Genomic DNA, 15475 nt, shown 5'->3' on the forward strand with positions numbered 1-15475 from the left:
AACTCGAACTTTGGCAACACAGGGACCATTGTTCAGGGCAGCAGGTACAGCTCTGCCAAGACATGAAGACAAGCAGCATAAAGACAAGAGGCCTTGCATTTTTTTCTTGCAAAAGCAAGCTCATTACCTAAAAACTGTGCAACTCTGTGACTCTGAATTTATGAGCTGCCCATTATGCTAAGCCCTCCAACCCTGCCAAAAGCACTGCGTGAAGCCTCGTTCTGGGTGCACACACATCCCAACACATGTAGCAGGGCAGGAGATGCAGGTGCTACTGTTCCTGTTGTCTTTCACCAAGCCTGCCTGGCTTGCTGCCTACATGGTGCAAGTGAGGACCTTCGTGGTGGCTTATCCACTCTGTAGTCACAGATTAAGAGTGTGCTCAGCAAATAACTGTGGGGCGGATGATATTTAATAACCCAATAGAGCACAGAAATGTGTACTAGAAAGAAACACTGAGAAGTGGGGTGCCCTGTGCCACTACCTTGGCTAGTATTTGCTTAATGTTTGCTGATCACAACAAAAGACAGCATGACTTTCTCTTTACTCTGCTGTCTCTGCTAGGGAACCTTTAGGCTTCCTGGCTTTCGTACTCTATCGAACAACCCAACACCTTTGTCAATCCACAAGACTTGGACAAATGACATAAACAGATGCTCTGTTTCTATAACATTTTGTACATGGAGAGAAGTCATACATCTTAGAAAGTAAAAGACATCTTGGAATTCAACCTATACATGAGAATAAGGCAGTGGAAGATAGGAGAGTTGAAACAATCTGAAGTTAAAAGAAGAAAAAAAAAGGAATTTCAATTAGAATCAGCATAATAATTTCTAAAAATGCTTGGCTAAAGTTAAGCCATGCTAATAAATGGGAGGTAAATAAAAGTATATGCAGAGATGAGTAAGTACAGAGTGCTGATCTTTGCTGTGGGTAATTACTGATCCCTACATGGCCAAGTACACTTTATAACACTGTGAAGATCTGTGGGTAAGGGGAAAAAAAAAAAAACAAAAACAAACATTAAAAAAAAACAAGGAAACTAAGCAAGATAATGATAGATTGCTTACCCTGCAAACAAATGTAAAGCATGGACAGGAGCAGTATAAAACAGATTTTTCCCCAAAAGTGGATTTAAGATCATTAGACCACTTCCTCAACAATTCATTCTAAAGGTGAGCTCAGTTCTACATCAAGTAATTTTCATAATGAAAGATGTGTTATTCACAATGCAACACAGAAGACAATTATCTTTTATTCAAACAAACACATCAGGGCTTTCACTTTTAGAAAGATCAATGCAAATATTTTCCATTGCCAATTTTAAACCAATAAAAAGAGTGAGTGCATATATGATTTCATCCAACAGACAAAAATTAAAAGGAAAATGTTATCTTTCCAACAAGCACCTAAAGTAACTTTGATATGGGACACTCATTTTTTCTCACTGCAATCTCAAAGTTCTATTAAATTAGGTTAAAAGCAATAACATTGCAGAAACCACATCATTTCTCTTCTTACAAATTCATATGTTTTTGAAATGGAGGTATTAATACTGAATTTTAGTACTACTTTTCCAAACAACTTCTCTAGGACTGAACACAAAATTAGATGCACAACATGCCGAAAATTTCACTTTCAGAAAAACTCATTTCAGGTCTCAACATCTGGACTTGGTTAAAATGACTGCAAACTACAGGTCAAGTCCACTGGATTAGGACCCAGCCCATAAAAGCTGCTTAATGTCCAAACAAGAAAGTCCCACCATCTCTATAATCCATGTCACACAGAGGCTATTAAAACCCAACTGATCAGTAGCACTGAAGCATTTATACGTTTTAAACAATGTCTGTTTTCCTAAGGTTAAAAAAGAAGAAAAACAAACCAACTGACTAGCTTTGGGCAGGGTTGGGTTCACACGCTTTGTGAATTGAAAGAGAGAGTGTATATGGAGGTAAACAACAGGATCATATTATCCTGATTTCACTCTGCACTGGCTGCTGAAAATGAGGAAGAAAAGACACAGTTCTTTAACACTTCATATTCTCCTGGGAAATAAGCTTTCAGTTCAGAAGATGGGCTTGCTCGAACGTCAGTTACTAAAAGATATGACATTTTTCCACCTGGAAATGAATATGTAGGCAACGCATCAGCTTGGTAACATTTCCCTGTTTCAGAAAGCATACATCTAAGACTAAAGAAATCTTATACGTAAAACTAAGATCAATCAGTGAATATGTACTCGTGTAGTTTTACCTTTGTCTTTGTTTTTCTCCTTTCCTAATGAGTCCAGTTTCTTTCTTAGTGATTTCTTCCTCTTTTGCCCATCTGTAAGAGAAAAAATAGGAAATGTGTGAAGGAAAGAACGCTGAACAAACTGTTGCATAAGCTATATGTACATGAAGTGAGATGTCCACAGCACTTCAGTCAGGAAGGATGTGGGGTTTATTTTGCAAAGGCTCACAACTGTCTCAGTCCATAAGCCCTAAAGAGTGCACTGGAAGACCAAATGCATCCCACTCCATGTTGCTGGGCACAGCACATATGGTCACATAGCCCGTGCGCAGAATAGAAAGTTAGTCATGAAGTCTTAGCAACTGAGACTACTGCTGGATGTTCCTGATAGCAAATGAAGAGTAGGCAGCATAAATTCAAAAGGTAGTGATTAGCTCCCATTCATAGATACAAGACTGGAGGCTGTGAAGCTGGAAGTAGTTTTTGGAGAGGAAGTGTGGAGCTACAGGTATAGTATCTGGAGATAATATCCTGGAGACTAACTGTCAGGATGAATTGCACACAGCAGGCCTATTAGCTGAGTGATAACTGCCCACCCTGACATGACGCATCGGATCTGAACTCACACTGCACACAGTGTGCTGCAGTTTGTGTACGGCATGTCCCGATGGTTCAGATGGATTAGTGTTAGAGAAATTATTGTTCTGACACTGTATACATCATCCAAGTTTTCATTAAGATATTAAGGACTAAAGATTTTAGCTGGTATCACAAGCAGGTCTGTTCTTGAAAGAACTATGTGGGAAAGTTGGCTATCATTCCTTCAGCAGCATCTTTTATAATGAAAGTCAACAAAAACACATCTTGTTAGGCCTCAACAAATACAAGAGATTAAGACACAGGCCTGCTTTAACTTGTACTTTTTATTTTTATTTGGTTTAGTTCTAAAGCAATATAAAAGGTCTCACATATGCTTTAATGCATAATAATAGACAGACACCACTAAAGCTAAACATTATTGGATACATACCTTTGCTTTACTGGTTTTGCAATATGGCATAAAATCAAAAATGTGCACACAGTACCTGTGCTTCACTGTTATGGTAAGGACACTAAATAATCTGCCTCAGCATGTTTTTCTGTTTGCGTAAATCAATGGCTTAAGCGGTCTTTCACAGCAGGGAGAAGACCACAAAAAACTGAAGTGGATCTCCATGGATTAACTCCCATCTTTGCAATTAGCCATAGGAGAAATACAAGCCATTTCCTCATAGTTTTCCCACAACTCCTAATGAATATTACTCAGCAGACAAATTTTGCCCTTTTCACAACCCATTCATATCCTTTTACTTTAAAATTAAAATTTATTTTTGCTTTTGCAACTTTTGTTCAATCAAATCCACTTCAATGTTTGTATTCTGCATCTATTTAGGGACAGCAAGCATATTTACTCCCAGCAGCTGCTTAATTATAATACTCAGTTTCTGACTCCTGAGGTAGATTCTCATTTGCTAGTTATGTTAAAACCCCTTTTTCTGCACCTGCTCCAGTGAGAATTCATCCCTCTGAAATAAGGCTGAATAAAGTTAATACAGAATTTCTAATGAATTTCAGCAATATAAAGGTGGTAATTCATTGCCTGATGCGGTCTATGATTAGAATTTCCTTTTTCATATCCACATGACAAGTTCATAACTCAAAGTCATACTTTGATTGATTAATATACCCAGTCCTTTCACACCTGACATCCCCAGTTCATAATACTGAGTTTATTACAAAAATTCTTCTATTACCTCTTGGCAATATGAACAGTCAGTAGCCTGCTTACATAAAACTAAAAGTATTGCTTGTTTTCATTGGGTTCTCTACTACTGTTGTTTTCTGGCGTTATATATTATACAATTATTTTTATATTATTTCTCATCTTATAAATTCAGATTACTGCTTCATAATAGCCATTTGATAAATGATTTACATTTCCTTGGAGTCTCAGACCCTCTATGCTCCAAGTACCTATATATTGATATTCTGATATTCCACTGAAGATTCCACTAACATGTAAAAAGAAGAACAAAAGTTGAAGCTGCATCTCAAACACACTGATTTTATAATATGATTACAGAACTGCAGCTTCTGCGGTGTTTTAGTGCTGCATAGTCAAATACAACAGAAATGCCAGAACAGTTATTCATGTGAAAGAGAGAAATAAATTACACTTTCATATCCATATGGAAAACAAGTTAATGACTTCTAGGGCCAAACTAGCAACGATTTCTGGTGAACCTTGTTCTTAGTGAGTGATTGTTTGAACTCCAACTGTGAAGAAATTCATCAGTAAAAGACTGGTTGAGGGAACCACGCATTTGTTTCTTCAAATCTTGGATTTTTGAGTAGTGATGATCAGGCCCAGAGGAATGTAAGAAACAGGATAAAGTTCTAGAGATAGACAAGACAAAAAATACAGAAAACAAAAGAATCATAGAATGGCTTAGGACGGAACCTTATAGAACATCGAGCTCCAACTCCCTCTGCCACAAGCAGGGCTGCGACTCACCAGATGATCTGCTCAGGGCCCCATTCAGCCTGGGCTTGAATGCTGCCAGGAATGGGGCACCCACAGCTTCTCTGGGCAAGTCTATTCTGTGCAGGAATGAACTCTTAAGACAAAGAAAGACGGCAGAATGATAGAAGGGACACACTTAACTTGAACAAAGGATGTTCATTCACTGAAGTCAGTGGAACCACAATCATTTACATTTAAGGCTTACGCCACGCCAAAGAGTTCAATTTATAAGTAAGACTGACAAGAGTCTCAGTGAAAAGCTAAAGCTTAAGAGACCCGACAAGAGTTTCGAGGTCAATTCTAGTTCTCCTTTCAACCCCAGCAAAAGACATGATTAATTATAATCTATATTGCGTAAAAACAAATAAGTATTGAAATGATTGTTGATTTAGGTTACGTCAGACATGAGCACTGTTGAAATACTCACAATGTACTAAAGGATTAGTGCAACTGCAGCAGTTTTAAATATAAAAGAAAAAAAAAAATTGATAACACTTAGCACTTACTATCTCCACCGAGATTTGAGAATATAATTAATATTCATATGTTCTTGGTAACAAACCATTACCTGTGCAAAATACCTACTGTATATTTAAAAATTAATTAGCAAATATTTATGCAAAGTAATACTCTATCAGTCCAAAGTGCTATTATATATGACCTGCTATCCTCATCTGTGGTTTGAGAATATTTAAAGCCCAAATTGATAAATGTTATTCATCCAGCTGATTTATCCAGCCTTGTGTGCATGTAATCATCTCTTAATGTCTTCTTTCAATAGATCAGTAAGATAGGGCCGCCTTGACAAATTTCACTCAAGAATATTAGCAAGATGTGAGAAGTCAAAAGTCTTATCCTCTTGTTAAAAGGCAAGGAAATGTCAAATTGAAGGAAGAAGCCATTTTTTCTCTCTTTGTTAACCCACGCTGACTTCCCTGAAAAACATCTGCCCGGGCAGCTCCATAGATCAGTTGTTTCAGAAATGAACTTGGTTTGTCCAGTACTTACTAATTTATATGTTGACTGCATTTCACACTACAATGCGTACATCACTCTTTGGGCCTGTATGTATTAAGACTAACATGATGAATATTTAAAAAAAAAACAAGCCTGGAATGAAACTCTTGAGTGAATATTAAATTGCTGTGTGACCTGTTTTTCCAAAGTGGTGAGCACTTCCAGGTTCACTTAATGCCAGAGAGACTTTTCTATTTGAAAAATTAGGTCATCTATTTAGGACTTTGTCAGTGAACCAAAGCCTACAGAACACAGAAGTATTTGCATGGATACACCAACTTCAGACAAGAATTGAGAGTTTCAGGAGTCTGACTTGTGAGGTTACTATTTTTGAAAATTTTGGTTTAAGATTGAAATTCATCCAGTGTTAAGACTATCACCTTTTGACTTTCAGTTACAGTCTCCAGATTTTGTACAGTCCACTTTGGGATCCAAATTTCAGTCTATATGATATATAAACTAGCTAAGAAGCCATTTTCATGTAGAGGATATACAAAGCTCATTTTTAAATGTATAATTTATATATATAATATATATATAAATATATATATATATATATATTATATATATATATATTATATATTTATATATATAATTTTAAATAAAGAACAGAAAGGGAATTACGGTTTTTTTAACAACACGTTGCTCTGTTGCTCCGTGCAAGATCACCTACCAACACCAAATTTGACTCAGACAGAAAGAGTGCAGATTGAATCCCATTACTAATATTTACTTCCAGTATTGCTTTACTCATTTCTGGAAAGTTCTGGAAATCAACACGTCTACTTGCAATGTCCAGATGTTGCTAAGCACAAGCATGAGCATAACTGTGCATGGAATTTTTTCAAAGTGATACAATTAGTGGCACAGCTGGATCTAACATGCAGAAACTCCTCGCCACAATTTTTACATTATCCCACTTATTAGCCACTGTAGTGCGAAGCCATATCATAACTTTCTTTTTTTTCCTTTCCTTTTCTTAAAAAAAATAATATGTAGTAAAAACTACAACAGCTTTTATTATTATTGTTGTTATTTTTCTGACAGCATTAGAGTATTATATTTTAAATGATGGAAAGTGTCCTGTCCTGGCAATAAGCTTGAAGTGAATCAGTAACAGAATATAATTATTCAATGTTTCTTTCCCTTATGGATTTATACATTATTTATATATGTATTTTTCCCTTATGGGTTTATAAAGCTTACAGATAAACAAAGTTTATAAACAATAAAGGATACTGATTATCTATATGGAGAGATGTTGCTTTTATGTTACTTATATGCAATATTATTTTTTGTTATACATAATTCATACAAAGATTTTAATGTAGCTTTCTGTATTTTTGACATATCTCCTGTTGTTTACACGGTTATTGAGTACAGAACACCTGCTCCCCATCCACCTCCTCTCTTACTGGAGGCCTTCTTTGCATATGAGAATTGTATTTCTTGTCCATTTAGGGAAGAAAATGTGTCATGTTCTACAATGAAGGGTTATTTTCACACAGTATAAAGAGAGGAATTATGTGACAGAAGAATGTTATATCTATAGCTCAGTTATAAACAGAAATGGATAAAAATCCCAATATTTCTATAATTCAATAAAAATAGTTCTTAGTAGCTGTATTCACAGAATCACAGAATTGTTGAAGTTGGAAGGGACCACTCGGGATCATCTAGTTCAACCTCCCTGCTTCAAGAATGCTCATTTTCCTTTAGTAGCTCTTAGTAAATTTTTTTCCTTGCATGTAATTAAATCACAATAAAATGTACTTTGCAAAAGGGTAATCCATTCTGGTTTGAAAACCACCACCAGTGGCACTCCAAAGAGCCACGTCTCACCTCTCCAGAAGACTTCCCTGTTGGCTCACTCATTATGAGCGACTCATTTCTCAAGTGCCAGCCTCCTGCACTCAGCGGGCAAAACAAGCTACATACTCTCTTGCCTGTGCAGTGTGGAAAGCAATTGAGTGTCTGCAAGCAGAAAGTATTGCTAAAACTTCATATAGCACAAGAAAGAATTCTGTGCTTTTTTCTTTTCCCATTGTACTGCACTTGCAGTTGCAATCATTTCTTTGGGCACTACGCAATGTGAATTTCCTTCCGGACATGCACGTGGAGCTGCAAGGTGAAGGTTTTACTTAGGCATTCTTGTGCCTATAAATGTCCATCATGAAATATTTATTTAGATTAACGGTCACTGTCCCCACGCAGTAACTCGCAGAGCACTGCCAGCTGCAGCACAGGCGGAAGGTAAACATTTCCAACCGGAGGACCATGAGTGAAAGGCTTTGGCACATCACATGCTACAAAAATGGAAAGGCTGAGCCCTCAGGTATTTTCCATCACTCTCTGTCTCCCCGTAACCTGTCCTTGGCAGTGCAGACGCATTGCCTTCGCAATGCAGGTTATTATATGGCTTCATAACGCTTGGACTACCTCCTGCTTCTCCCTTACAGGTTTCTCTCTTTAGTTCACTTTGTTTTAAATTAGCACTCCTTCGTGCTTGGCAACTGGCAGCTAACTGAAAGAACTGAAAACCACCAGGCAAAAGCATAGAATCATAGAATCACTATGGTTGGAAAAGACCTCTACGATCATCCAGTCCAACTGCCCCCTTACCACCAAGATTTCCCACTAAACGATGTCCCTCAGTTCAATATCTAAGCATTTCTTGAAATATTTGCTTTTCTTGAAATGCATGCTTTTGTGCTCTTCCTCCTGAACCCATTATACTCTTCAGTAATCTGTTTATAGTGCATCCTCTTCAGATAAAGATTGATGTAGGTAACATTATATTTACACGTGTAGTAGTCCTTTGGGCTATTGCATTACTGATTATTAAAATGAAACACAGGGGAATTATAGCATGTCAACCTATGGGTTTAAATGATGTAGCCAACAGAAGTTTAAATCCTGCATTATACATCACTTCTTTACTATGTAAATCTTTACTATAATAGCAAGAATTCAGTTCTAGTGGCATACGAATGAAACTGTTTTTTCTAGAAATTATTCATAAATTGCCAGGGAACCTGCCAGGGAACACAGAACTGCTGGAATCCTCACCCAGTTCTAAAGAAAGTTGCGTTCCTACAGGGCCCTGAGTTTTATCAATAAAATGACAGTTTACCAGTAATTTTATGCGCTCCTGATATTTTTTTTTTAAGCATCAAACAAAAAACAGCAATACAATATGCTACAAAACAATGCGTAACAGAAGGAAATCTGATATTCAGCTGAAGAGTTCATACCAGAATTCATACCAGAAGAATACACATGTTAAAGCAAAACTCTGCCAAAGTCAAGTAGAACATGAGGACTAATCAGTTGTAATGCCAGTATTCTTGATAATGTTTCAGTTAGAAGCTTCAGCAGAATCACCATACACTGATGTGGATTATTTGCAAAGTAAGGACAGTCTAGCTGAGTTTTCAGAAACAAAAGGCCAGAACTACAATATGTTCTGAAGGCATATTTGGCAGAACATCATCAAGAATACTTCTGTTACACTAGGTGTACTTGCAGTGATTTAGAAGAGAAATTACAAATTAAATGAAACCAATTTTCCAAACAATGTGTTATAGAGCTTTTACATATGCATTCTGGTTCCTAAAATGGTTTTACGTAGGCCATGTTTGAACTTTCCCAATATGTTAATGACTAACATTTTTAAATGAAAACTGAGTTTTTCATAGGCCATAATAATACACTGACAAAATGCCAAATGACTTCATATGTAGGTTGCTCCAAAAGTAATGCCTCCTATTTATTTCCATTTCAACTACAATTGATACAAAGAGCACAACAACACAGTATGATAGTGCAAATTCTCAGCTACAAAACACTCTTTTCCAACATAGCATAGTAGCTATGCATTTTCGCTAGTGAAGAGCCATCGTGCTGCACTCATAACAATCTGCACCAGGACAATGACCTGCTGTCACTGTCACCACTGCTGAAATGCACCACCCACCCCTCAGTGTGCTCACATTCACTGCTTGGTCTCCAGAAATGTTCAGCAATTGTCAATGAATGTCAGTGGGTGCCATTTTTTCCACATGGAGACCAACGACATCCCTTTACTTCATCCACACTTCCATGTCAGATGCCATTGTGTCAGAGTGCCCCTCTGCTGCCATCTGTAACATGGCAACAAAATATAATGGGATACTGGTGGGAAGGTTCAACCTCTACTGCCATACCATCAATATCCATCCCTGATACTGGGGGCCAGCATAATAAAATAGGAAGCTTTAATAGGAGACAGGAATTTTTTAATATCTCTGAAGTAATATCTAGACTTAATTGGACTTTACATACTTCAAATGCATGCATGCAGCAGTCTCTGGCTTTGAATTTATAAGAGCTCTACCCTAAGCCCACACAAGTCAGGATCCAAATAACAACACAAGCCCATAGGATTACTCTCCCCTAATACTGAAAACCTCCTGTCAGGATTCTGTCATCAACAACTGTTTTATAACCTTGGTATATGGAAAAGTTGATCACAGTAATTTGTACTTCTGTATTCCTGTAGCATTCACCATAATGCATGCAGCTTCTTGATCAAAGCACCTGTTTACCCAAACAGAGGCTGATAAACAGAGAAATCTTTTTTCCTTGTATTGAACAATGAAGATTCGCTTTCATAATTGTTATTAGCCTGTTTCTACCTGACTGAATAAATAGGTGGAACTGTGCTCCTCATATAATAAGATATGTTATTCCTAGTATGTGATAGAAGAAAATCATGGAAATCAATTTGCTGATGGTTACATAGGTTACACTTTCATAAAATAGCTGCCTAACAACAAAGTTTGAAAAAGGAAAAGATGACTATAAAAAATTCACTTTTTGAAGACACATTACTTCTTCTGTTCTATTAGTAGAAAAATTATGTTCTTCCAAGCTTCATATATTTCACTTTTTTTCCCCTCTCAACTGTGGCAAAAAGCCAAATCTGGAAAAATAAAACAAAACAAAACAAAAAAACCCAACAAACCATAGCAAGAAGCTTCTACAAATTTCCTTCTGTGGAGAAGAAAAAAAAAAAAAAAATGCTTTTTGGCTTGCATATCTCCCTGTCTAGAAAAGCTTCTGTCACCTTTACTTTGACAAATTCCTGCATAGCAGACTCCAAGGCTGACTGCTCCAAATGCCTCCATCCTGCAGCTGGGATTTCTCCCAGCTCAAAATATTAAGTGAATTTTACTTTCTCTTTTCAGACTGAGAGATAGAGCTTTTTCTTGAGAGGAAAGAAAAGCTCACATTTTATGGAAAACTGGGATTTGGGGGAAAAATAAAAATGACAAAGAATATATAACTTCCATCCTAAGCCAGCAACATGCACAGCTTTCATTAAGTGCTCTGAGCAGGTTTGATAGAGCAAGGTTGATAAACCAGGTTGAAGACTTACTAATGTAATGTCAAAGAGCAGAACTTAGCTTGTGGTTGTCTTTAATTTAACCTTCATGAATACTGCTATATTGAAAGCAAATCTTACAAATGCTGCATGGACTTATGGCACCATGTTAGAGACAGTATTATATGAGAAGTATCTGCAAAGGTTGGCATGAAGAGTGGTGATAGTAAACTTCTTCACTTAAAAGGCATACTGTATACCAGCACAAAAGCACCTAATCTTGTAGCTCCACAAAGTATCAGCTACAGTTTTCTTAGATGCTTTCTCCTGGTATAACTATCTACACAGTATGTAACATGGTCAATGATTAAAAACAATGAGCAGCTTGGAGCACTTACAAAAATGCAAGTCCGGATAAAAATCAAACTCACTCTCAGCGTTAAGGAAAATGGATAATGATGAGTAAAGTAAGCAAAAAACTGAACTAAATGTCAGCTCCCTGCCAAAATAAACAAGTGGAAGACACATAACTGAATTCCCATTTTTATTCGGAGCTTAACTGAAACATATTGAGGACAAAGTGCACCAATGAACAATAAAAATTCAGAAAACCTAACTGCTTGTGTTTTGTTTCATTTCACAGACAGTTGCCTCAACACTCAGTCTATGATTACGTATTTCAAATTTACCTTACAGAAGGAAGTTCTATAGCAGACTAATACTCATTTCATAGGAGCGGATGCACAGCAGATGCACACCTGGTGAAACTGGCTACAAATCTTACAAAAATGTCCAACAGTACATGTTAAAACAGCATAAGCAATAATCTTTCCTTAAATGATTGGAAATGTATTTAAGTTTCTAAAGACGACACGAGATCATATGTATTACAATTATAGCAAACTAAATGAACTGAAAACTAGATTTGACAAATGCTAGCTAACTACTAAAATTAAGCATCACCTTCTCTCTCTCCAGCTGACCCAATAACTCTAAAAAGAAATTACCTCAGAAAGTAGAACACTTGCTATAATTACTGAAGCTGCTGTGTATGACTTAGGTGCTGTTAACAATAAATATTGATGTGTGTGTGTACATTCTTGTCATAGATGGCAACAATACGGTAAAGAGTCTTCTTGGTAAAGGCAATTAATTTCTTTGATTACACTTTGTACACTTGCTAAAATAGCTGGACGGCAAGTTTATTTTCAGATCTGTAAAATGAATAGAATTCTGTGGCTTATCTTCAGATTCTCCCTCCACAACATTTGGGAAACATTTAAATAATAAACCCAAAGATACAAAGAAAGCATATGCAGCACTTGTACTATAGCATAAATATACTTTGGAATGTGGCATGTGCTAAAGCAAAAATACTACATCAACCTAGCATTAAGGTTGTGACCCAAGCCAACAAAAACAAGATAATTCATCAGAGATTTATGGTCTGGCCTTCATCCAACCTACTGCATGTATTGCAATCTATTGCATCTGATCTGTTAACAATTCTGGGTGAATGTGTAACATCAAAGTTCAATTCTAGACACATCAATCTTGTATTTTGAAGATGAGACTGGAATAAAGATATTTTACCACATTATTTTGAAGCTTTGGGCCTGAACTCTTGTGCTAAGTCTTCCTACAAAAAATGAAGTTCGATAGCATAGTAGTATGCAATCTGAAACATGGGTTAATACTGGGATTTGTTACTATTAATTGTAGAAAAAATGACACGTGAAAAATGAAAATACACATCTGAGATGCTTGCCTGTACAACTTCTGAACTGGTACACATGCAAAAGATCCTCTGTCAACTGTATCACATTTGAAATTCTGTCCTGAAATGATTTAGAAAGATAGGACCAAAAATGCCTAATCACAAAAAGAGTGAGATTCTGTGAAGGACTATGTACAATCTAGATACTGTATATCTCTTGCTGATTCAAATTCTACTCTGTCCAAGTTAGGGCAGAATTTCCAAACTTTCATAGGAAAATTCAGCATAACTTTTCCTTTCTTTCCCCTTTTTTGAAAAATAGAGAACTCTTTTATTCTACATCAAAGCTTTTCACTACCTCTGTGCAACGTCTCATAACTGACCAATCCTACAACTTCTTTAGCACAAGAACCCTTTCTAACTCCTGAGGCCTTTCAGTATCTTCTCCTTCTCCATCTTCAACAGTCACTACAAAGGTGATATCCACTTAAGAATGGACATTAAGAATGCACGAGAGGAATCATCAACTCTGCAAGCTAATGCTGGTAGATTCATAAATCCCATACAAACTACTACAAAGATAAGAAAAACATAGTCACAAATTGAGCCACTACTTCAGCTGACATTCTTACCATGGTATTTAGGGGACATTTCAGTTCAAACATCAGTGGGGCAAGGGTTTCTTTTAAATATGACTCTGAGCAGTGTTGTGGTAGCAAGCGCTAATTGCTGGCACCTCTGCTGTATAAAAGTAAAAGCAGGATTCAACCAAAAAGATAAACCATTTATGTTTGCATATTACACTGGTACACATACACCTACCTAAGCCATACTCAGAATTAGTGGCAAGTGTTTCCTTTTTCCCTCCTGTACTCCTTGTTTCCACAATACCTCATGCCTCATTCCAAAGCTGGGAAGATGACAACACAACCTGTTGGGGACTGGTGAGAACATAAGCAGTCACAGTGTTTTCTTGAATAAAGAGAGGTGAAAACTGCAGCTGTGACTCCAGAACATCCAAATCCTATTCCAGTTAATTCAGAGAGGCTAATGTCATACCTTAAAACTGAAACAGATGCTTGAGGAGTTGAGTTAGGGTTGGTGCCCTAACTCCTCATTTACTGTAACTGATCAGGCCCTAGCAGTGCCTACCAGTCCTCACAAATACAAACTACAAGAGGCTCTTGGGCTCAGTGAAGTAAAATGTTATTATAAAAGTATTTCCTAAATACCTGTTGTAGAAACTGCTCCAAACAAACCTCATTCGATACCTTCTCTGCCCAAGAGGTACCTGGAGCTTATGAACAAAGGAGAAGGAAAGAAGTTATCCTACTCTTTCATACTCGTTTAATTTTGAAAACAAGATATGAGACTTGAGTTACCAAGTTGTTGTTTTCTTGTGTAGACATGCTGTATAAGGTTCATTTTTCTCACTAGGGGCAGAAAAGTACACAAACATATGGAAAATCAGAAAGACATGAGCACATGCATAAAGTGAACTGCATTGTTCTCTTTCCTTTCTTCTACTGGAAAGAGATTCTACTTCCTTGAAATAAGGAAGGCATAGGTATAGTCTAAACAGTGACTGCAAATAAGTTGCAAAACAAACTTAATATTGTGCTATTTAGAACATCAGACAGCAAATTAAAAATATTCTATGGAATAACTGTGTTAGTAAAGAAACTAATGCTGTGCTTGGAATTGATAACCCTTAAATTAACACATTAAACTAGAGACAGTACAAATGATTTGTGGTATAGTTATCACTAGCAGATGGAGGCATGCCATGGAGCTGAGAAGGATTTTGATTCCAGAAAATGAAAGACAGGGATGAGGCAGAAAAACAAGAGAACAAAAAAACAAATTTGAAGTAGCTCTGTCATACATACAAATTCATCAAGAGTCATTGTTTTTAAATTCATTCTAATTGCTTACCGAAGTCCAACCTTACATATTTTAAATAACATGCCAGTTAAACTCCTGTGAGAAGTGGTCCTCTCTATGCGACCACAAGATATTTAAGTTACAAATGTTAATAGTGTATTTTATGAAGGGTAATGGCTGCAATACAAATGAAGAGGGATTACATACCAGGTATTACATTGCATGCATTCCTCTCCTAGTGTGCAAATGGCCAGATGGGCCCTAAAAGGCTAACTGCACTTGTTGTGACAAAGTGGCCTTCTAAGCGTGGCAGAACTGAAGCAATATGAAGCTATCAGTAGTGATACGACCTGATGTCATTGCGACTGTAAACATAAGGCAGATGCTTCTGTACTCAGACTTAACCTCCATGCAAGCGTGCTTGGCACAAATACTTGTTACCCAAGAACAATGGGGTTTTACTTTCCAATTTACTTTCTACTTTTGCGAGTAGAAGTAATTTCTCAAATGCTTGCAGAAAGCAAATGCTCAGCTGGCCCTGTTCTAGAGTCTTTCATTTGTAGCTTTTGAAGAACAGTCAAAGGACCTCAAAGAATCCCAACATTTAAAAACGCTTTCTGTGTTTTCTAATACTGAGATTATTCTTCTAGGCTTCTTCAGGCTTCTGAATATGTTCAGACAACATTTGCTCAAT

The 15475-nt window shown here is 36.9% G+C and overlaps 1 protein-coding gene across 1 annotated transcript in view; it reads right to left on the minus strand.

Annotated features, from left to right (window-relative positions):
* Positions 1–15475, minus strand: part of ARHGAP6 (Rho GTPase activating protein 6) — a 274206-nt gene that overhangs the window by 11154 nt on the left and 247577 nt on the right. The window contains exon 3 of the mRNA XM_042867518.1: positions 2257–2328. Coding sequence (XP_042723452.1) covers positions 2257–2328 — 72 coding nt within the window. The remainder of the gene's footprint in view (positions 1–2256; positions 2329–15475) is intronic.

This window comes from Lagopus leucura, unplaced genomic scaffold, assembly GCF_019238085.1.
Source record: "Lagopus leucura isolate 7727_CA_CO unplaced genomic scaffold, USGS_WTPT01 Super-Scaffold_100001, whole genome shotgun sequence".
NCBI lineage: Eukaryota > Metazoa > Chordata > Aves > Galliformes > Phasianidae > Lagopus > Lagopus leucura.